At 35.0% G+C, this 25,187-nt stretch overlaps 2 protein-coding genes across 6 annotated transcripts in view; one reads left to right on the forward strand and one right to left on the reverse strand.

Annotated features, from left to right (window-relative positions):
* Positions 1 to 4,295, forward strand: part of IMPG1 (interphotoreceptor matrix proteoglycan 1) — a 52,639-nt gene extending 48,344 nt beyond the window's left edge. The window contains exons 18-19 of the mRNA XM_090136712.1: positions 135 to 218; positions 2,596 to 4,295. Of these exons, the coding sequence (XP_089992838.1) occupies positions 135 to 166 (32 nt within the window). The 3' untranslated portion in view covers positions 167 to 218; positions 2,596 to 4,295. The remainder of the gene's footprint in view (positions 1 to 134; positions 219 to 2,595) is intronic.
* A 691-nt stretch (positions 4,296 to 4,986) lies between these two features.
* The window catches only part of MYO6 (myosin VI), a 99,477-nt gene continuing 79,276 nt past the window's right edge, over positions 4,987 to 25,187 (reverse strand). For 3 of the 5 annotated variants that reach the window (XM_090136117.1, XM_031611315.2, XM_090136118.1), the window contains exons 28-34: positions 22,402 to 22,562; positions 19,627 to 19,656; positions 19,154 to 19,192; positions 15,633 to 15,736; positions 14,363 to 14,494; positions 10,029 to 10,247; positions 4,987 to 8,380 (exon numbers count right to left, since the gene is read on the reverse strand). In XM_090136117.1, coding sequence (XP_089992243.1) covers positions 8,181 to 8,380; positions 10,029 to 10,247; positions 14,363 to 14,494; positions 15,633 to 15,736; positions 19,154 to 19,192; positions 19,627 to 19,656; positions 22,402 to 22,562 — 885 coding nt within the window. In that variant the 3' untranslated portion in view covers positions 4,987 to 8,180. Of the gene's footprint in view, positions 8,381 to 10,028; positions 10,248 to 12,084; positions 12,343 to 14,362; positions 14,495 to 15,632; positions 15,737 to 19,153; positions 19,193 to 19,626; positions 19,657 to 22,401; positions 22,563 to 25,187 lie in introns of those variants that run through there. The other 2 variants (XM_031611317.2, XM_031611316.2) reach the window with 2 other exon arrangements.

Genomic DNA, 25,187 nt, shown 5'->3' on the forward strand with positions numbered 1-25,187 from the left:
CTGCTTTTCTTACAGCTCTTTTGCATGGCTTTGATGCTCCACTCTATCCAAGTGCCTTTTGCAAATTATTGAGTGAAATAATTTTTTTTTTTTTTTTTTTTTTTTTTTTTTACCTCTCCAATTTCATGTTTTAGGTCACCAGACCAGTTTACAAAGCCAGGACTGACAAGTTAGTCTGTGAAATTCTGCATTTCCCGCATCAGACAGACAAAACCAAGGTTTGTGATTTTCAAGAGCTTTAAACCTCTACTATTTCCTCTTGGCAAATGTTACTAGGAAGCCTCTGTAGATCAAAAAATCATAGAATCGTTAAGGTTGAAAAAGACCTCTAAGATCATCCAGTCCAACCTCCAACCCATCCCCACCATGCCCACTAACCACATCACGCAGTGCCACATCCATAAGTCCTTGAACACCTCCAGGGACGATGACTCCACTTGCCCTCTGGGCAGCCTGTGTCAATGTATCACCACTCTTCCCGAGAAGAAAATTTCCTAATCCAACCTGAGCTCTATACAGAGAAAAGCTTGTTTTTCTTTGGAAGCTTAATAGGACAACAGCAGCAGTCATTAAAATATGAAGAAGGAAGGAATATCTGAAATAAAAGTTGAAAGTTCAACACAAATGCAAACCAAAGAGGAAGTTTTAATAGGAATGAGAGATTGTTTAAAAAATACTGCTTAGTGCAATTTAAATTGTTAGAAGTGTACTGACACAGCTCTCCCCAAGATCTGGTCATGGAAATGAATGTAGTTGAGAAATGAGGCAACTACATGGAATAAACAAATAATTAGAAGTATTTGGCCATTTTTCACCATAAGTAAAGTTCAAAATGAGTATGCACTTCAGAGGCTTTTGGTAAAATATGCTTTTAACGACTGGGAAAAAGTCGTTAAGGGGGAGGAAAAATAGATAGAAACTAAGAGCAACACTTCTATGTCACTTTCAAACTCCTTTGAGGACAGGATTTTAGAACAGAATGTGCTACTCTAATCAAATTTCCAGGAAGAGATGGATAGCTAGAATTTTTAAGCCGAACTGAAAATGGCAATTTTATAATTTTGCTTTGCTTTGCATTGCAATGTGTAAGAAACACATTCCATGTCTCTGTGAAGAACTGGTTCGTCCTTTTCCAAGCTCAGAAGAGAACAAATTCTTGCAAGCGGGTGACAATGACAGACAGCACTGTGCATGGTTAGCCTCTGGGAACACTGCCTGTCTTGCTCAGCAAGCAGTCATATGAAAAAGAAAAGTATTGTGAGTCAAAGCAGAATGCAACGAGCTAGGATGTATGCTTTCCAGAGGATAGGCCCCTTCAGACTGAAACAGCAAACATCCGGAGAAAGTGATCCTGCCGACCTGATTTCTCTGCTGCTTACCTCAGCATGGCGTGTGCTCTTTGTTCCTTAGAGATGAAAGCTGAAAACATGAGCTCATTCAAAATGCAACATTTCTCTTGTAATATCTCCTGTCCCTATCAGGGATGCTGCTGGATCTTCTCTGTTCAGCCAAAAGGCTGCTGAAAAGTAAGACGCTGCTTTCAGCTGAAAGAGTGTTACCTCCAGCTGTCTGTAACATCTATTACTTTGCAATTGATCTGTCAAATGCTGTTCTATCAACACGTCGTTTATTTGTGCTCATACACGGCATTTGGGGTGAATAAGCTTCGTTTTCAACCTGTTATCTGGCAAAATTCAGTAATGGATCTAAACCCAAAGATAAAAAAAAAGATGATACTAAATCTAATTCGCATGGATACAGACGACTTATTTTGATGCAGTGCTGATCAAGCTTAAAAGCTATTATAGATTCCCCCTCAGAAATATACAAAATGTCATTCTTTGCTCATCAAAACCAGTGACTATCATGCAGCATCATCCTCTGCAAGAGTCACTCTCAGCCACCAAGATGACTGAAATCATATCTGAGAAGAAAACAAAGACTGCCATTTATTTTATTCTCATGTCAGTCACTTGGATGATCGAACGAATGGTATTTTGGATTAAAATACGACAGCACTTCAAGTTTGAGCTCCCCATCAGTATCACAGGTCAGTGTTTCATTATCACAATCATGAGACGACCTGAAGCATGACAGGGATGGATGAGCTGGCCTCTTAGTTCACGAGTAACAGACATCAGGCTTCACAAACGTGTGAGTTTGCTCAGCACTGCTGCTGCTCTTATACCAAACCAATGCTGAGCAACTAAACATCCCAAATTGTAACTTACTCCAAGCATGTAATTGTGAAGGGCCCTGTAGGCCCTTTAGCTATGGCTTCTTTTGCAGCACAAAAAAATGCTCCAAGCACTAAAAAAAATGCTCACAAGTATGCTCTTCAAATTATGATGATATAGTCAGTATTTATTATTCACACAGAAACACAGCATTGTCACACCAGGGAAGAAAAATCATAATTCTTCTCAATGATTTAGTATGTAAAATAGCTTCAGGTGTAGGATCAACTTAATTCTCTTTAGAAGAAACTAGAGATGATCTCAAAAGTTTTGAGTTCTTTGCTATGAGCAGTAGTTAAATCATGTATTTTGAAATTCTAAATGCTTCTTAAATGTCTTATGAGAATTTCTTTTACAGGTACTCAGAATAAGGAGGTCTGCATTATTCAAGACTGGAGTTCAGGTGGACAACGCGTAACAAAAAAATCTGAGGGTTCCTAAAAATGCATCACTTTCTCTTTAAAATCAGTACACATTAAACACATCGTGTCATTACAGAAAAACAGCTCGACTTATTGCTCAACTGTGTGACCATGTCTAAAACTTGCCTGGTAAGAAGTATCCTGTGTTAAGGTGCGTGCATTAAGCATACAGAACGTATACATCTTAATGCTATTTGTAAGAGCCTAGTGCTAGTAACAGCTTTTCCTCAGAAATGACATTTTTTGCCATACTGTATCATTACAAGCAGCCTGGTAGAACAGACAAAACTTTAAAGCAGACCTACACCATTTTATTAACCTTTCTTATACACACTAAAGCAAAGCAAGTGGCAAACATGGAAATAAGAGCTGTCACTAGTAATGTTCTTACCTCTTACCAAAGGCTACATGGAAAGTATTTGGGAACATTTTCATCCTCTCCCCGTAGCACTCAGACCAGAAATCACACAGAAGTTGTAGTTATTTTTAAGGGCTTCCCTAAATTTAAGATTCTTGTGTCTCTGTGTATACATATACACTTCACTAGTTAATTCCTGGTGACAGAATCCCATCACAGCTGAGGTTGGCAGGGACCTTTGGTTCACCCGGCCCAACCCCCTCACAAGCAGGGACACCCAGAGCAGGATGCCCAGGGCCACGTCCAGGCGGCTTCCAAAGAGCTCAGGCCAACTGTCTGATCCTAGGACTTCAAACTTTCTGAATAGGTGAAACGCTTGTAGTTTTCTCCATCCTTTAAGAGCATGTGATTCACATTCCCAGCTACCTAGGAAATAAATTACAGTCGTGCACCAACACACTTCAAATTCAGTACGTACCAATCATATTGAGAGGTTACTCTTAGTTTCTCTAGAAGAAATCTTGGCAGACAATGAGTGGCCATTAATTGTTTAATAGGCTTAACAATTCATGCTCTATGAATCCATAATCCTGATTCAAACAGGAGCATTACTTTATCTTGAACACCTTTTTTCTTGAGTATATGCAAGTATACGTGCCATGCCAGTGTTGTGTAACATTCAGGCACTGTTTGCCACTTGGCACAAATCAGAAGTTGTATTTACAGCTCAAAGTGAGCTTCTACAAAGTCCACAGCTATACTGGATGACAGCTCCTCACTCAGATGTGAAACTTTCATGTATTCAGGACAGTAGCTGATTTCAGTTGTAAATCTTTCTAGCTTTCAGTACCACACAGTTACCACAACAAAGAATGAATTTTACCTTCTTATACACCCTTGACAGTGTTTATAAATTCCAAATAACTGCACAAACAGGTCTCCTTGCAAAACCAAGAGAACTGATAATTATGTACAAATGAAAGCAATGCACCAAGAAAACAATTTTAGGATTCTACAGCTGAAATTGTATTTCTACGTTCTCTATTTAAGTAGGAAATACTTTAAAACAAAACAGACCACTAAAGATGCTGTTTTACACAGTAACTTCAGTATAAAGCTCACTTCAAAAATACTTCTTACACGGCATGGGACATCATCCATGCCAGCAGTGTTAGCTTTTTACTATTGCTCACATAAGTTAAGATGCATTAAGAATGCTAAAGGCATTCTTTCCTTTTTTTTTTTTCATTACAAATGTATTTTTGTATGTGTTTAGCATATCTCTCCCCGTACCCACTATTATTAGCTTAAAAAAATAAGTAATTTTAAGTTGTGTACTTTAATAATGATTATTCATGACTGTATTTATCACTCTTAACTATTAATTACCAAATATATTTGCTGGATGTAAGCCTTTTGTATTTCAATAAATTATAATAAAACCATCTCCTTAAAAATTTTTGCTGGGATTTGAACTGGTATTTGGTCTCACATTAAGGTGCATCACATTATTTTAAATGTGATGTTAAACTGTACTTTAACCGTAGTTCCAACCGTAGCATAAAGATACTGACACAAAGTTATGCCTAAAAAGATCAAAGCCTGAATTACTTCAACTGTACTGAACTGAAAAATAGCACTCTGATTTGGCCCTTGAAAGAGGCAAGTTTGATAGCCTTTCCTTCTTTTTTCTTCAACTCCAAAACTCTCGCAGCATATAAATTCAGCACATCCTAAATAGTTTCACTAGCCACTGTTAAGAAAATGAAGCAGATGCAAATGGTAAATAGCATAGAAAACAATATTTGCACTGATTACAATAAAGCTCTCGTGGTAAAGCAGCAAAGGTTTGAAAAACAACTGCAATACAAGGATACAGGATTTAGCACAGAAGTCTTTCCATCTTTCTCATACCTTAATTTACCCTTACATACTCCACTTAAATTTTTTAGAACAGCAAGAGAGATGCAAGTGAGGTTTCAACATGGAATGTATTTTATTTTTATTTTTTAGATTTTCAGTACAGTATTAGGAGGTCATTTAAATACTTTAAAAATATTTTTGGAAAAACAAAAACAAAAAAACAACAACAAAAAAAAACCAACCAAACAAGGGCTTCAGTGACAAAAAGAAAACCAATCTCAACAGTGGGTAATAGGCAAGTATGTAATGACCTTGTGATCCTTGAGTAGCACTCTCTAGACTGGTACTTAGTCAGGAATGTAGCCCAGTGATTCTCTTCCTCTCCTTATTTTCTGGAGTGTTTCATGAAGTTCTCAACTATAATGGGCAGCACTGACAGGGAGGAGGAAATGTTTATATAAATCAGACACACAGAACCTCATTTTCCTTCAGAAACAACTTTTTTTTTCTATTCCCTAGAGCTGTAGATCAGAAGGGCATTAGATAACAGCACAATCCCTAAGACCAGAGACTGGTTCTAAACCATCCAACAGTATCACAATCTGACACAGTAGATGAGACAACAGAAAAGCTGGAGAAGCAGATGAATATTTCTCATTTGAAAAAAAATTAGAACAACAACAAAAAATTCTGTTGCACAAAAAGATTGACAAAAACTGAAATTGAGTTGTTTTGATACAGAATGAACAGAGGCATGCTACTGTGCAAACTAGAATACCCTGATTTATGGAATGTATCTTCTCAAGCACACTGCTCAACCTGTGCAGAGATGGGGAACGTGTAAACTGAAAACATCCAGCCACCACTTCCTCTTCCACTATTTTATAGTCCAATACCTAATATTCGTTTATCGTATAACTAACATAAATTCCCATGCACTCAAGTCAGGAAAATAAAGTTTCCTTCCAATACCAGTCTGTAGGCAACTTACTGTCAAGAAACAGCTTCAGTCAAGGAAATACTGGCATAATGAAAGGAACAGACTGGAAAAATTAAGTTAATGATTTTATTTAGAGTTCCCCACAGTTACATTTACAGATACACATATATACATACACACATATGTACTTAAGCATTTAAGTATATATATGTGTATATACATACACACACACACACACTTAAGTACTGAGGTTCTTTGCTTAGTGTTCAGTCTCATTAAGATCTGCTTTATATATATAATCTGAGCCTGAACGGGAATTTAAATCCAGATAGAAATAAATGTAAGACAGGGCTCCTCAGCCCTATCAATTCAGTGATTTTCTTTTCCTTGTGTCAAATATAAGGTCAAAGCTTTTTCAGTTTTAAGTTTTTGGAGACTGGAAGTTCTGAAACCTTCATTCCAATTCAATAATGCTTCATAAGAAGCACCCTGAAAGTCATGTAACACTGTAGTCAATTCTCCTTTCATCTTCCAGCCAAAAATTACTGCTGCAGTTTGGAGGGCATTTTCAGTAAAACAAAAACACATTTGCCAGTTTGCAATCACATGATCAAAAAGCAGAATGGGTATGCAATGGAAGTTGAAGTTCCCTGATGACCAATTCATACAGAACTAATGTATTACTCAAATACCTTTGCATGTATTACAGTAAGGAGTGCATTTTAATAATAATTAGACATAGGCATGCAAGCATAATTTATGGTGAGGACACACATATTATGAGCTTTCTCTGCCTGTGCTACAAAACTGTACCTCTTGGAAGTCATTAATGACTTTTATGTATTTATGTAATTATAAACTAAAGTTTATAAACATTTTTCAAAAAGTTTCAAGCATAGTAAACTGAAAGGAAATTATTTTGCACTGTGAGAAAGCTGTCAATTTGTAGAGCAAGATTTCATTTCTGTATCAGGTTGAATAAGTACTGGGACATCAAGTTATTTATATTTCCAATTCTTAACAGAGAAATAATACATAATTAAGCCTCCTTTGTTGAAATAATGGCCAGCATGGTGAAACAATCACATCAGTAGACAGGAATCCATCTTAAAACTGAATGAAATTAGTAATTCCTATCCACAAAACCTCTCATTGCTTAATTAAGGAACTGTTACAAGCTAGGACGCTGACAAAGGAGATCAAGATAAAGATCAGTGTCTGAATGACTGCAATAGTCTAGTATATTAAAAATTGCAGCTAATTCATCAGCACATAGATGATGCATTATGTTACTAGCCAGATTTTTACAACATCTAACCAAAGGTACAGACTTCATACATCTCATTACAGTTAAAATAAACAGGTCTCAGTGTTCAGTTAAGTTACCTTACCATCCAGAAGCTGACCAGATTTCCCTTATGCTATCCTTATCTGCCTCCAGATACAAGTCTTGAACAATTTTGCATGCTATATTTAAATTATACTACATGGATAAGTGAGTTGTCCAAGAATGGACATATTTTCTTAACAGAAATTTGGTAAAAAAAAAAATGAGATTTGTATTTAAAGGAAAAAAAAAAAAGAAACAGAAATATGTGGTATAAGGTGTAATGAGCAGTACATTCTTTGTGTACAGTATTACTCAATATTGACACACATGAATTCTCTTCTCCAAATGCACAGAAAAAAATGTTTCTCTTAAGTCAAAACAGAGAATACAGTAGGAACAGTAACAGAACAGTAACAGAAACAGTAGGAAGTTATGAGTCTCAAGTATAGAAGGATTTCCCATCACTTTCAGAAAAAGTTAGTAAAAACAGACACTAACCACTTTTCAAATCAGGACATAAAATATCTCAGATTATATAAAAGTACACTCCAACTTCTCCAGAACAGAAGTCAAAGCTAAGGCCCCACAATTCCAGTTATGAGATACAGCATATACTCTTTACGAGTCCACCACTTAAAGCCCACTATTTAGTATTTTGAAGAGGGAATTTTATAAAAAGATGGTTGCAATGCCGTTCTTTGTACTATGTACCCAACTACTGATAGATCATTTAAAGGTGTTAAGTGTTGTAACAGAAACTGCTAAGAAAAATGCAGTGTATAAACATAATGCTACAACCTACTGACTGAAAATTCTTCAGGGTTCTCATACCTAGTAAAGCTGACTACACAAATTAAACATAATAGAGTACAAATTAACAAACCACATGATTAATAAAATCTGTTCACTTTATATTAAACATCTCTAATATGATTAAAGAACATTACGTCCTCTGTTGCACAGAGGAGCTCTTCCCTTTGTATCACGGGCAAGGGTTCTCATCATGAATGCTACTGTGCAAAATGACAATTTATTTTAACAGGTTCTGCAGCATAGCTGTAGCATATGTAGGACGAGCTTGTCTGCTTTCAATTGCATTTTGCAGGTACTGGATACCTCCACAGCGCTCCCAAATTTCTTCAAACTGTCTCGGCAAAATTTCAGCACCTCGCTTTCGAGTTAAGCCAGTCTCTTCAAGATTAAGCTCACACATATCCATATCATCCTTACCTGAAAACGTAGAGGAAAAAAGAAAAATCTTTATAATTTTTTCACATCATTCAAAGGTTGCATTAGCAAAATTTATATCTTCATTAATTAGATTCCCTCTGTCAAGCTCTGGTTTGTTAATAGACTTCATAGCTTATCAGGGAACCAGTCTTCAGACAGATTTCTACTCATGGGACAAAAAAGCAAGATCAGAATAAACTACTTTTCACATGCTGAAACTGCAAAATTGTAGTTAAAAAAAAAATCAAGCGAAGAGGAACAAAAGCAAGATGCCAAGAAAGATCAGCATCTCAATATACTCTCCTGAAATTCATTACAGCATTATTGTTTTGCACATACATACAGTTTTGCAGTCAACTGTTGTTATAATTTTGTTTTGTTTTTTAAACAAAGCAAAGTGACTAGGAACTTAAGACTTGATCAAATTGCCTGTACCCTTAATCTGTCAAGCCTCCTATGCTAAACAAACTGAAAGTACTGGTGGTACTGCCCACATGGAATCCAATGAAGTGATGAGTGCAGTTCACCAGCTGTATTTTGATCTTACTTTTCATAGGTGATCCATTGAGTGTGGTATTCATGACAGCACTGCTACTTTTAGATAAGGGCTTTGAAACTGAACAGACAAAAACTTGTATAATTATATTAAAAATAATTAGTAGAAAACCAAGGAAGTTTTGTTGCTATTAAAGCATCACTTTGTAAAACTAAACAAATGGATTTGTTTAGTTCTCGTCAGTTCTGAAGTCAAAGACAAGAACTCAAAACACTGAATTGTAAACCAGTGATTTTTACCCTTTGCATTATCTACCAGAAAAAGAAGATACAGGAACGCCAACAGTATCATGGGCTGCATTTAAAAGAAGCATAACTGGAAGCATAGAGGAGGTGATTCTCCCTTGCATCTATGCTCTTATAAGACTCCACCTTGAGTACTGCATCCAGCACTGAGGCCCCAGTATAAGAAAGACATGGACCTTCTAGAGCAGGTCCAGAGGAAGGCTGTGAGGATGACCAGAGGGCTGAAGCACTTCTAGACAGGATGATACTTTGGGTTGGTTCAGCCAAGAGAAGGCCGTGGGGAGACCTTATATCAGCCTTCCAGTACCTAAAGGGACCTACAGGAAAGGTGGAGAGGGACTCTTTGTCTTGATAGGACAAGGGTTAATGGCTTTAAACCAGAAGAGGGTAGATTTAGATTAGATATAAGGAAAAAAGTCTTCACTATGAGAGCACTGGAATAGGTAGTTTAAGAGAAGACGTGGATGCCCCATCCCTCGAGGAGTTGAAGGCCAGATTGGATGCAGCCCTGAGAGCTGGGTGGTCTTTAAGGTCCCTTCCAACAATTCTACAATTAACCATCTATTGCCACATCTAGTTTTTATTTCAAATATTTAAGGTTAAAATCCCAATCTTTCATAGCAGGCAACACAAGCATTGTAAAAGCACCAGTTTGCTACCAGCATCACCCAAATAATATTCCATGACATTTCACCACTATCAACAGAAGTCATAGATCTTCAAATTCTGCCCAGACATGAACTGCTGATGAGGCTGCAACTAGGAAAACTTTCATCATCTGACTTTTTTTCTAAAATAAGTTGTCAACTCTGAACCTTTCCAACTGAACTCTGCTTTTGATACCAACCAGCTACAAGGAGAATGGGTGCCTTGTCAGGATGAAGTTCCATCTGTCGAGCAATCCACGGCCCATCAAAATGTGCATACCACCAACCCTTCTTCTTGTTTTGGGGATCTTTGTATTGGTCCATGGGACGGATGAAGGGAATGCGGAAGTAACGCTGTTGTCTATTTATTTCAATCTCCTGCTGCCTCATTGGTAGCTGAGCTGTTGGGTTCTGTTGAGCTATTACACAAAACAAAAGCCAAAAATAAGCAAGAATAATCAAACAAACATTAACGACTTGCTAAATTAGTTAGCAAAAACAACAAAACAAAACACGAAAGTCTGTCTGAGTACAAGTCTCATCAAACCTAAAGCCTTGCCATCTCATAGTCCACAGTTGGATGATCTTATAGGTCGTTTCCAACCTTGTGATTCTATGATTCTATGATATAACGTGCGTTCTTCCAACTACTCTGATGACAGCTCTAGTGAAGAAAGGTTCATTTTAACTACTACACCTACGTGTAAAACAATCGGTCAATGACCTCAGGTAAGTTAAGTTTAGACAAAAGCAAATAAAATACCACATTCTGCTTTAGACTACTATTTAAAGTATAAATTTCTATGTAAAATTTTTTACCAACCAGAAACATAAATCGTAGCTGTTCCAGATCAGTCTCTATCTTTGTAAAATAAGGTCAATGTGCAAAACAGCATTTTCAGTTACAAGAATACAAAACACCACTCAAAAGACTTATCTTTTGACAAACAAGGGTGTGTAACACTGTTAGAAATCACTAATTTGTTAATAGAATTTGATAAATAACCACTTACTATGCTAAATAGTCCTCAAAAACAACTGCCTCGATTGCTGCATACTGAACTCCAGCTGCTTTCTTTTTCAAAGGAACTGGTTATATCTGACCATTAAAGTCAACTGACTGAACTTCTCCAGAGAACAGGTTCTTGATAAACATTTGTCATGTGTCTTTTTGTAGTCACACACACTTATATTTCAGACTCAGGAGAACTTTCTTTTGAACAAAAGCAAATATTCTACATTAACGTATCAATTGATCAACCTTCTTAATGTTTGGTATACAATATAAATCAGTTTTAAATACTAGATGCTCTTATAAATAAGATCCTTTCCTTTAATAACTGCCTCCTGCAAAATTTTATTCATTTGCTTCTAATGGTTTACAATAAATATTCTGTTTAAGAAGTTCTGAATTTGAATCTATGCCATCTATAGAAAAAGACAGCTAATAGCTCAGCGCTTCAGCAAAAACAGAATAATTAGAAGTGAATTCCTTTTTTTGTCTACTGTATATGAAGAAGCAAAACTGATTTTTGAGTTAGAATTTAATATATGAAATTGACAATCATTTCTAATAATGCACTTTTATATTCATGAACAGGACTGACAGACTACAAGTGTACCTCAAAATTAGTTATATTACTTTTGCTTGAATCTGAGTATTTCTAAATACGAAGAGTGGAATTTTGAACAGAAATGTATTATATAAATTATGCCCCCAATTTTTTTGCCCATGCCTACATAAACAAGAAAACAAAAACATATTTAATAGAATAATGCTACATTTATACATCAAATCTGAAAAAGCATGTTTTACATGGACATACAGGCTACAGTACACAGCAAATTGACTGAACAACTAACAATATCATTTGAACATCATACTAAAGATCAGTGCTTTAGTATTGTCAAACACTTACTGTAATGTAACAGTAGTTGCTAAGACTTATTTCTAACCCTTTGCATACTTAAATTCAAGAGAAAATCTAGAGACTGGAAATGCTAAGCAGCCAGTAAAGACTAACTTTCACCACTATGGAAAGTAGTTCTTTACTCAAACAAAACCACCACCTGATGACAGTTAGTGTGCTAGGAAAACAGCTGTTATAATTAATTTGATTCCAGAGTTTTGCTACCAAAAAAAAAAAGTGCAGACAGTAAAAAATGCTATTTAAAAAAAAAAATTTACTTATTTTGGAAAGAAAATTGTTATTTCCTCAAGTAACGTACATCACTCTCCTTTCTTATGACAGCTGAAATGGGAAAGGATCTCATGAAATAAACAGTGAAGTACATTAGTAAGTTATTACAATACTACATAATAACCAGCAGTTGAATAAAATTGCAAAATAGTAAAATAGCATTTTACTTGAACAGTTAAATTCCACACAGATGTGTAGCAAAACACTGGATTAAATAATGTTAGTACAGAGCTCTTGAGTGTTCCTAATCTTCAAAGTTAGCTTAAGTAACCAACTCCCCACTTACTTGAGTTGTTCAAAAATGGTGCAAAATCTGTGAACAAATATTACATGTTGAACAAAATGCAGTAGTGCTGACCTTTTTAAGTTACAGTTTCGTTACCTTATTTTTCACCAATGATACTGATGATATTAGACAAACAGAAATTCTAATTAAAAAAGTACACGTTGAGCTACTACTATTTATTTTCTGCTCACTGACATGAATAACGTCTCCTTTGTTCAAGTTTCATAGATACCTAATTGCTTCTAGTTTCATCAGGATTTAATTTAGAAATTGATTACTTTGCCATACTGTATGAATACATCAGTACAGACTGCAACAAATGCCCTCAGAATTAACACAATATTTCTAATTTTTCTGTTGTATTTCTGTTACAAAAAAAATAATAATAATAATAATTCCCAGGCCTCTGGGATGAGATGTGATGAGAATATAAATATCCCAAACTTTATTTGTGGAAGTCCAAAGATTTTCTGCTCTTTAAAATTCCCCATTAACAGCATAACAGAAGAATACTTACTACCCATTCAGTTCCAAACAAATTTCCCAAGCTGAAATTCAAAGCAACTTGCTACCTCATCAAAGTAGTTGAAATGCCTTTTCATAATGTTTTATTCATTAGCTTTCATAAGCAGTTAAAGCAATATTCCTACAAGAACCCAGTCTTTGATATGGTCTTTTTCAGGAGGCCAGATCTCCCCTCCTCTCTGTTCAGGGAACCAAAGTTCTCTGAAAAGCCCAGATTCTCACGTAATGCTCAAGTAATGCCTAACTCACAAAATGAAATCAAAAGAAAGGAAATATTTTTGTATAATGACTGACACTGGGAATAAGGAGTGTGCCTGGGATCTGCATTCCCCCTGTTCCAAGACCAAGCTCCGTACCAGGGCTAATGGGACTCAAAAAACATTATCTCCTCACCTGCTCTTTCCTCTTCTACTCCCACTGTAGCCAAGACCAAAGGATGGGAATAAAGACCTGGCTGAATTATTCTATCAGTTTGTTGTATTTCTGTTCATTTCTTACATTCCTATCATAACAGATGGTTGTTGGAAAAACAAAACCAAATCACCACTACCGAATTTAAATCACTCCAGAAACTGGACACCTAATTTTCAGGTTTGGCAGTTTCACACATGGTAACTCCTACACATTCTCATTGAATTTAAAAAACTAGTCACTGACTTTCATTAGCATTTTGCTTTGAAAAATAAGCACCAATCTATGAAAAAAGCAGAATGACAGCGTAATATAAAAGCAGAAACCATGCAATAATTGTCATCCTGCAATCAAAAAGTGCAGTATTTGTAGAATTAATGAAAGGAAAATGTAATTTTAAATATGTAACATTTAGAACAACTTAGATGAGGAAATAATTCTCTCCTTTTAAAAACTTCCCTAAGTGCCTATCCATATCTTAAGAAATGGTAAAAGCATGAGAAACCACTAAGGCGTTTTGTTTTGTCTGGACCCTAAGTGTAATAGTACAATCACATAGAACAAGATTCCTTTCTATCTTGGATTTTTTTTTTTTTTCTAGCCCCAGTAAACCACACAGACTATTGACTACTTATGACACACTGGACTATTGTTTTTAGAGATGGTTCAGAATTATACCGAACAGAACTCTCACTGAAAGCAGTATTTTATCTACAAAGGTCAGAATTAGTATGAACAATCAAAGTCTCTAAAGTCTCAAAATGCAAACTGGAGCTTCATAAATGGAAAATCTACCTTAGTCTTGCACAGCACAGCAAATAATGTTTCACAGAAATGCCTGTAAATGCATTACCAAATCAAGAATAGTTTTTGATCTTTAACAAATGCGAGTTGTTATTGAGTACATATGTATTTTCATCTTCAGAAAGTATTCCATCTTCTGCACTGTATTTGCCAGTTTCAAACTTTTCAAAATATTCACCCTAATTCAATGTGAAAATACTCTCAGAAAACATCTCCTTCAACATAACAAAAGAAAATTACACTAGAAACATTTTCTCTGGAATACTGTCTCAAAAATTATTATAAACACAAAATTATCTCTTCTCACCATAGTCTGTGACTGATTTGGGAGCACGCTGTTCTGTTTCTGCATTGCGTTTCTTGTTCTTGGATTTCCAGGCATGATATACCTTTAGCCTTCTGTGAAACTCTTCTCTGCAAGCCGCCAGTAGTTCAATATCTGTCTCAGAAGCAAGAAATGAAGAGAGGAGTAAGAAAAAAATCAGAGGAACGATTCATGAAATGGTTTTTCTGTAATGACTGGTATATAAGATTTTAGAACCAGGTATAGCATTACTGTATTATAATAGCAAGAAAATGAAATTTTGTGAGCTCTAACTGTAAATGTAGCTAAAAGCACAGGATTTCCACAACTAAGGATAATTTCTTAAAATATTTTCTAGGACAGCTTTTAATTAATGATATGGTATTAAACATATATACCTTGTTCTTTACAGAAACAGGGACCTAATCTTATGGCCTAGAAAATCCCTTGCAGTGCTACATATCCTCTTGTCTTTCGAGATATGACAGTGCTCAAAGTAGCTGTTTTACTGTGAGATTTGTAGCAGTGAAATGCTACTGTTGTAATTTTCCATTTACTGAATTTGCTTGTTGACATTATTGCAAAAAAAGCAGTAGAGAGGCAAAAAAAATTTCACCCTTGAACTCCACTTCTGAAATTGAAAAAAATATCTTTTTAGATTAGACGTCGATGTCTTTTCCGCTTTGATACCTGAATTCTTTGTCTACTTTATTAATGATATTTTAATTTTATTGAATGTCATGATACTAAAGACTGAATGATCACAAGAGTTCTTCATTAGTCATCTAAGAGGATCTCTACTGCATTCATTAAAGGTAAATACACATTAGCACCACGTTACTTTACATGTTACGTTACTGAACCTGCTATTCAGCTGAAACACATTATATTACTGTGCTTTATATATTCTTTTTGCAAGAAAATATAAAAAAGTTGTTGGAACCCATAAATTCCAGAGCCTAGAAAAAATTCTCTTTTTTGAATTACATAAAAGAGAAATTATAAGAAAGTATGACATATTTTATGGCCCAAACAGCTTAATATAAAACATCAAATGAGTAAAAAAAGTAACAAAGCAATTTCTGTTTCCACAGTATAGAGAGCAGCAAGCCAAATTTCTTTAGAGAAACAAAATATTTTGAAATTAACTTGACATTAATTCAAACCTGCATAATTTCATGACCAAGTTTTTATCTTTATTATATGATGTAACACCTTTCATACAACTACAATCTGACTACTTTTTCTCTCAAATAAGAAGAAAAAAACCTACCACAAGATGTGTTGATGGTATCACGAAGCTCTGCATATTTCCATTTACTCAGATCATGCTTCTTAGCACCAGCAGCAGCTTTTGTAGCTTGAACTGCAGGACCTCTACAATTATGAAAAAAATAAAATAAAAAAACAAGCAAGCATGTTTAAATATAAATGTATTTTTTAAGGGACAGGTTAGTATAGAATAGGAATTGCTACAACAGTAGGAACAGATCCTATGAGCAATACTGCTGCATTCATACAATAGCAGGACTGATTCAGAAGAAAATTAAGAAATTACTTTCATGATGCTCCAAGTATTAAGAAAAAAAAGGAAGCATTTTTTATGTACAAAATCTTTCTGTAAGAATAATCTGGTCAGCTGCCCAGAAATCAAGAGAAATTGCCATAAATATCTAGTGTTTATGTATAAGAAAATACATTCTATGCATCTGTATGTATGTACATCCCCCCTCATTTTCCTTGGTAGTAGGTCAAGATGCAGAACACAGACACACACATTAGCCATGCATTTTCAGTTCCATTATTCCATTATAAAAACAAATAAGGAAGGAAAAATGTTTCTGATGTAGACAAGAAGGCATAAAAGGCATTTGTGCTGTTGTTTGAGACTTGAAGTATAAAACTTTGTTCAAAAACCAGAAAAATATTCCATGCTTCTGACAGAAGTTTAATTTGAGAGATCAATTTAATTCTATAATTATTTTATTGCAACTATCCAGGAACAGCAATAGCTGGGCTGCAGAAGGAAAAAAAACATCATTATTTGCAGAGATACTGAAGAATAAAAACCCCTCCTTAAAGAAATGCTGACCAGTATTAAAAGGCCCAACCAGAAACAGTGTGTTTCAAAGGCATACAGTATGCCACGTAAGTACTGTGCAAGGAAGTTAACAGCATGTGAGAAACCATTACTAAAATTTCTAACTTCTTAGCAGTATGAATAAATCATCCATTTAACAAACAAATGTTACATGTGTACAAAAATAAACCTGAAATAACTCATTCCATTTTACCTTAAAAATGAGATACATAAAGAGCAGAAGGAGACTCCTGTAGGAACAGCCCCATGGACTATAACAACACAAACCAAGATGGAAACACTACAGCATTCAGTGAAGATCAGAACACTTGTGTCTGCTGTTGAATTCCTTGGTGTTTAACGTGATTTTATCAACCTCTATCAATGCCCATGAATAATAATATTAGGCAATTCTCTTTCAGGCTCTGAGAAGACTCATTCAGAAGACATTATTAGATCTTTAATGGAGCAGCAAAACCCCTGATGCAATATTTTAAGTTACAAATTTACAAGAAACAGTGGAAGCCACATCTCTTTAGTAAAATTCTGTTTGTGACGCAGTATCTCTGTGGGGCTATTTTATTATTTTAGCATTTAACAAACCAATGAATATTATTTCAAGTTTATTTCTCTGTAAAATCTAAAAGTCTCTCATGAGAAACCATGTTGCTCTGCTATATATTTATGCCGTATTTTTCCTTTTTAGTGAAGAGGATTTAAATATATTTTCTATGAAAGTTTCCTCTGCATAGATACAGCAGTTCCGAAAAATAAATTGCGTTTAACTTTTATAGAATAAAACATCTGTTTAGCCAAATGTTCTTCTTAATAGCAACTGAACCATCTCTTGAAATGTAATTAAAACTACAGAATCTTCGTGTTCATTGCAGCATCAGTTTAATTATGCCTGTTCACACTATTAATCTGAGCTAACATGCAGCTCCCAAGAAGTTTGACTGAAAACCTACCTTGTCTTTTTATCAGTACAGATCTAAGGGGCAATAACACTTCCTCATTCTTAGCACCATTCATGATTAACGTAAAAGAAATCATTAAACAGACAATTCCTTTCAAAATATGTTTTAATATTTTGTTATCTCCAGTATGCCAAAACATTAAAGGATTGCTACTGAATGCCATTTCCGCTACCTGGCGTCTAACCTTGATGAACAAAGGATTTGACAAATCCTGAGGATTTTCCTTATTTAGCAACACTACCCACCACTCTAAGTGTTTGCAATATAATTTAGAGCAGCAGAAGTAGGCCGTAAGATCTCTGGTTAAAGCAGCAATCTTTAAGAATGCTAATCCAATTGAGTGGCTTAGCTTCCCCATTACAGTACTACTCTGCAGATCAATGTGGTTTTCTGCATGACTTTACATGTAACAGTCTGTCAGTAAGAGGAGAATCATGCTTGACAGTCACTCTTCACCACTCAATTTGACGTTACATATTATAAACAGCATTTGTAGATTTCATCATAGAGTCTCAAGTCAAAAGTTTTGAGTATGAGAATAGCAAAAAAAAAACCCAACAAACATTAAGTCAAATAAGCATTCAGAAGCATTCAGCACTGCAATTTTAATTCAACCATAAAACAATGCCTCTGATTTGGTCAAAGTTTTGTGATTGTTTTGCATATAAAGGTTTGGCCATCATCACTGGAACTGCGTCCATACATGCAATACAATCTCTCCCTCTAAATCTGCAGTCTAACAATTAAATGCAGCACTATTTACACCCATGTTCATAAAAGAACACCACAAGAAATGAATTTACATGCCAGCTGCTTTCACAGTTATCAACATTATGGCTACACATTAATCATAGTAGTTGGCTACTCTGCACACGGCAGGGGGGTTGAAACTGGATGACCATTACGGTCCTTTTCAACCCAGGCCATTCTATGATTCTATGCCTAGTCAATCTTATCTTCAGACTATGTATACACAGCATTCTGCTTTGTTTTACAACTCCAAATATTTTTACTTCTGCTATAAGACATCAGGCATGTAGTGTCAGAAGACATTGTTTTTATCCCCACAGTCCATCAAACACTTAATTGCCCTCTAATATAGAGGTCATTATAACCATTCTAACACTCGCAACTATGAGATTGTTGCAGTACCATTGTATTTAGATCTAAACCTACATCCTCCCTTACACCTGCATTGTACATAAACCCTTCTATTATCATCCAAGAAATCTCAGAATAAGATTTTATTTACATGTCTTAAGAGAGTTTTAATATACTCTTAACAACACAATTTTCTCAACTGGTTTTATTTTAATTAAAATATAGGTGGAATATTTTCAATTAAATTGAGTTATATTAACTTTAAGTAATTTAATTTAACAATTTGTAGAAATTCTTCTTTTGAAGATGCAGAGCCTAGTATTTTATTATTATCATAAGAGCAGTGATGAGAGAAGAAATCTGAATGAACCTTCTCAAAATTATACAAAATACAAGGCTACTGAAACTTTTTTCAATTGTTATTTATATAATCAAGTAAATTAGCATCTAAAAATTATTGAAAAATCAGGTAATGATTGTTGATAAAAAGGTGTTGATAAAGGAAACTTATCTGAAACAACGTGTTTACTTCTCTGCTTAACGCTTAAAAAACATACTCATTATTTTTTAACACATTTCACATATGATTTCTTTCCATTAAATGATTTATTCATTCAATATTTTCTTCTCACCTACCTAGACAACATTTCTGACATTTCTTTGGCCATTTGTTCCCTATAAAAAAATTGACATATAAGCATAAACTGAATATATTAAAATAAAAAAAGCCTTATTAACTGTGACAGTCTCTTGCCAACCAAGCCAAAGCTGATTCAAACACAGAAAATAAACAGCAATTTTATAATATCCATTCTAATGCATAATACACACACACGATTCTTTGTTAAGAGCAAATTAATCATGTAAGGCTGTGAAAAAATGGCTGTATGTGGAAAAAATTACAGTAATTATGATCTTTAAATAGCTGTTAGGTTATTAACACATTCATTAGACAATTAGGGAATATGTTGATTTGAAGTTTACAGATGCATTCTAATGAAGATTATTACAAGGTATTAGTAAATAGTAAGACTAGATCAATCTCCTTTGAATTAATTATTGTTACTTTTTTTCTATTAAAGTATTCAAATGGAGAAAAAGTGCCATACGCAGTCATTTGCAGCTTTGTTCCATTGGCTCTGCAAACAGAAGATACTTTTGTTAGCCTATTTTCTTAGTTATCTTTCTAAGAATCTGAAGCAGGAAAAGGTGGGCCATGGTAGTTCACTCTCATAATTTATCATCTTTTCTTCTTTTTTTTTCTTTGGTATTGTTTTATGTTTTATTGTTTTATTAAAAAAAAAAAAAATATGAGACATACTACTCATACGTTTTATGTCTGGATAAACACATCACAAGAAATAACAATCCTTATTTAGCTGAAAAGAAGACAGACAGTTTCTTCCTGCAAGCTGTGAAAAGCACTGCACCTAACTGCCACAATGAAGATGCCCTCCCATACATACAGAAAAGTGATAGCATTAGATATGCTACAAATCAACAATTATTTGGATTGTTGGGACAATCCACACAGAATAGATACATTCATATGATCTTCAGTGAAGCAATCTTCTTTTGATGCTTTGTGTTATACGTGCTTCACTAAGTCACATAAATTAAAACGTATTGCACAGATGAAATCAGGTCCCTAATTCATTTTTGCCCAAATGCCAAACACTTAACGTGAGCTCCATTTATGTGCAGTAAACTCCTTGTAGACATATCTGCAAACTGTGGATGAATAATAAAAATGGGTGAAGCTAGGAGAAGTCCAGCACACTCAGTACATAATAAAAAGCTGAGTCTGCTGTCCTACCAAAAAACAATTCTTTGAGAGGAATCAATTAGTATATTTCTGAAAGAAACTACTAATACTTTTGAACTTGTAAATATCTACGAAAAGAAGGTATTGAGGAGAAAAAAAGAAATAAGGCAGGGGCTACCATTTTCAACCATGCCAGCACATAAGTGTCACAGGTGTTTTAAAAAATGAGGAAAGCACAGATGAACCTTCCAACTTGTACATAGACGTCACCTTGCTCTTATTAATTTTGCACTATCAGTAGTACAACACTGAAGGAAATAATCCTTTCCTCACGCCAATGTGTAAAGCTGGAATTACTTATTTTCTACTTAAAAAAAATAGTGCAAAGCCATTGCAGACTCTGTTCACTGCATGATTTCAGTATGCAGTAATGCGCTCTGCACCTCACTCTCCTGAGATTTAAAAGGAAAAGGAAATACACATGCATAAAAGTCACCGTGACTTCAACGTATCCTGCAGTAGTACGTAGGTCTGTAATCCAGAAGATGCCTGAACACAAGCCTCTTAGACTCCAGTAAAATGTTAAGTGATATCAGTTAAAATAAGTCCTGAGGATTTCAGTTTAAATAATTAAATTGTATGTTTGGCTCAAACCAGTGGAGAGATTTGATTTCAGAAGGGCATGCCCACACAGATAAAAAGAAAATTCACATGGGTAGAAAAGTGTCTATTACTTTTTTTTTTAGATTTATATCTAATCTTGTTCAAGAAAGGATTTACACTGCTAAGTTAATTTGCTCAGACCATTCTGTACTTTCTCATCATTTCAAAGAGTCTCAGACCACTACACAGTAGAGAGAAAGCAGCAGTTTCAGCTATCAATATGATTAGTCTACCATCCATTCCTGGATTTCACAAGACAAATGCTAGCACCACCTGGGAGCAGTAGGAAATACTGTGGCAGATGGGGCTTCACTGACCTCAAAAAATTACTGAATTCTCTGAGCCCTTCTTTACCAATCCCTCCCTTCTTCTACCTTTGAGAGAAATTTGCCAAGTTGAAACACTACATGATTTTGGGTTTACCTTCACAGGCAAAGCATGAAAATATCCAGAATGCTGTCTGTGAAGCACTTAATTTGGATATTCAATTGAGTTTAAGTCATGTCTGAGACAATACGATAGCAGCTGTAAAAAATCTGAGGGCAAAACCACAGTAATTTGAACCAAGATGTCTACAGATTAACACTGTACATGACAAGAAAACCCTACCTAGGTATGACATATAGGCATACAACTATTAAAACTACACATCTAAATGAAATTTGATTAGCAAAGAGAACACATCTAGGAGCCTGAAATTTCTAACACAACCTTCTTTCAACTACAACAACGCAGTAAAGGTGGTCACATCACTAAGAGAATGACATGATCATGTTGGTATATTCTACATACAATCTGACCAATCAGTGTCATTTTTATTGAATCTTTATGCCAAATTCTCACATACATTTTCTGGCTACAAAGCTTCTTCAGACGGCAAGAGATATCTTGCTTTGCAGGCAGCGTGGATTTGTACAACAAAAACAAGCAATTCCTATGACGCACCCAAAAACTCAAACAGAAGACATTTAATTTTCAAATCCATCCAAATTACATATATTCAATCTGCTTTAAAAGAAACCAACCAAACAAAAAAAACTTCCCAGACAAGACACACAAATAACTATTATTTCTGCCTTCAAAGAGGGCTTCTTTTTAAAATAAATTAAAAAAAGAAAATGAAGCAAAATAAAACACACAGAGACAATAATATACTATTGGAACTAAATGTACCAAAAAGAGTACATTGTCACTACTTACTATTGAAAAATTCCATTCCCTACTCTAAATGGCTCATAACAATCAGAATTTAAAATGCTTGCCATTCTTGCCATAAGTCAAGAAATAAGAGAAAACTGCATTTGTATTCAGAAATACCTACTAAATTACTGATCTAGCAGTAAGCAAAACAGAGAAACTCTTTAATACAAAAATACATAAAATAAGCAAGAGCTTAGTATTCTCCAAAGGATGAGGCCAGTGAGAAGAAAAGAAATTTAAATATTGAACTCCATACCTGCACAATCCTACATCAAGCTTTGTCTCTTCAGTGCTGAGTTCTGCCCCAGTTTGGGCAATTCTCATTGCAAGTTCACGATCACGACGTTCCTGTTCAAGAATTGCCTGGTGCTGGGTTTCCTCTTCTCGTTCTTTAGCTAGCTGAGCCTCAATTTCAGCCTGTATTATGAAAACATATAAAAACATACATTTAATCTTATCTAATCAAAACACTACAATAAGCAAATGAATAGCAAAAATACACCTAGTATATTTACAGTTTTAAAAGATACTAAATTTAGTGAATTAATTGTGTTAACAGTATTAGTACTTTTGCTTGACTCAAGAAAAGCAACAGTTACAGACTGCTATCCAGATTCTCATAAAATTTATCAAATCATTAATGTATTATCTATTCAGACTGAAGTGCCAAAAAATGTTCTTTATTTAAAAAAAACATTACAGCCTTTTAAAATTATATTTTATTACAAAATATACTTAAAATTTGCCTACAATCATTAAAACTCTTATGATACAGAGCCCTATGTTTTTTCTCCACATCACTAACACCATAATCCCTTGATATCCTGCACTTAACATTGTAAGACATTGGAATAGGTACTGCTTTGCACATAGGTCTGGGAGTTCATTTTGAAAAGAGATGAACACTGGAATCCTCTGTGGACTTGATCTGGGTTTGAATTTAAATGAACTGCCAAATTTCAACTTACTGCAGTGGAAGAATAACTCAAATATAACGCATCTGCAGAACAAAGCTGTAATTCCAGCTTACCATCTTTATTTATCCATCTTTATTTAACAAAGGGTTATGCACACATAGTGAGAAGATGTGACCATTCAATTCCTAGTTCTAAAAGTCACACATGCCAACTGTTAGTTGTGCCTTCCTTGGTGTTCAAGTCAACACACGAGACAAAGTCACTTCCCCCTCAGCATCACAAATTTGCACCAGAAAAGGTGCAAAGTACAGCAACACCAGTAACTTCTTGCTATGAATCCCATTTTACATTATCTAATAGTAACTACCACAAGGAAATATGTAACATACCAACTAAGGAAAGATAATGAATAATTAACTATGTAGAAGAAAGAAATGCCCTACTGGATAATATGTCTGCTTAACATCCAAATGCAAATTAAGTGTAAATTACATTCTGTAAATATCCACATCTCAGAAACAGAAGCACAAATATAGACTATGCCTAGAGATGATCAAAGTGCTGTCAGACCAGGCTTTTAAAGTTTCTGCCAGGAGTCCTGTTTGCTTCCTGAGTGGACACATACTTTATGTTTCAAAACTAGCTAAATAGCAGCTTACTCCCTTTTTATGTTTAACTTCTAAAAGCCAGATTTGGTTGCCTACTGATCCATTTTTCATCAATTAGGCTGTAGTGCTGGTGGTAGTTCCAGACACATACTTATCAGGAATGATGGTGAGGACACAGAAACCTGGCAAGGGTATGCAAAAACCAGGAGGATAAGCAGCAATTGGCTAACTCCAAGTGTAACAAAATACAGAAAAGGGGAAAAATTCTGTTTCTGATTAATCACAGATAGGACTTAAACACGGCTGTATTCATCAGCAACCACAGCCCTGTGCTTGCTGCAGGAGCCACTTAAGGAAAGCTTTTTCTTTCTGAAACTTCCCCTCTGCTCAGGTTGCCAGTGAATCTTTAAGGAAAACAAGGAGATCAGGGTCCTGATACAACTCGGAATGCGAGTTCGTGATATCCAGGATAAGTCAGAAGAGTCAGGAATCAAGGCTGATGGAGAAGGAGCAGGATTCGAACTGCACACATCTTACACAAAAGTAGCTGAAAGGCTACTTGTAGCCTCTCACTACTACCAATATTATGAAAATGTTTACAGGTAAGCTGACACTGAACACAGCCTCAGTCCACACGTGACTTCTAGTTTAAAAAAAAAAAGAAAAAAAGAGCAAACTTACTTGGCATGCAACATCTGCAAAAATTCATAACTCTAAACTACAATTCTGTAGTGTCACGTATTTTTAAATTAGAATTAAAATAATTTTTAAAGTCACTTAAAAACAAGTGCACTTCCAGTCCAGTATACCTGAACTTGCATGTGGACTTTCTCAGGATGTCCTAATCATGATTTTCTCTTATGTTTACTACCAAAGCAAATGACGAGATAGTGAAATTTTAACTGCTTACAGAATTTCCCTCATAAAGATAAAATGACAAGAACAACTAGGACAAGTTTTGTAACATGCTATTAATTCCAAATTCCTGGACTTTGCTGTTATATTAGCATGCAAGAATTCTGTGCAGTTTTGGGCAGTGTCTTTGAGAACCATAAAATAAATAACCCCAGTCATTTCTATGCATAACATTTTCTTTGATTTTCATTTTCTTAGCAGTTTTCACTGATTTGGGCAGACACCTTGTCTTACTCCAGAACAGCAACCAGAATATGTTACTAGTTTCAGCTCTAGAATACCTAGAGCTGACCTAACATACATGATAAATGTTCACCTTTCTTCTCTTTTCCTCTATCACAAGCACATTGCAGTGAAGGCCTAGTTAAAAGGTTATTTCTCCAAAATAAGCACATGCTTCCTCTCTTGAAATGTCTGCACTAGAAACTGAGCAGTATTAAGCTGCTTGAAGGCTTTCAATTAAAAAAAAAATCCATGTTCTTTAAGGAATTATGATGATTACTCATAGCCCAAGTCATAAGAATGTTGTATATAATGTACCGCAATCAACAGCTTAATGCATATCACTACACAATACTACTGTGAACAGAAAACAAATGAGT

This window comes from Phasianus colchicus, chromosome 2 (assembly GCF_987193195.1).
Source record: "Phasianus colchicus chromosome 2, bPhaCol1.hap1.1, whole genome shotgun sequence".
In the NCBI taxonomy this organism is placed as follows: domain Eukaryota; kingdom Metazoa; phylum Chordata; class Aves; order Galliformes; family Phasianidae; genus Phasianus; species Phasianus colchicus.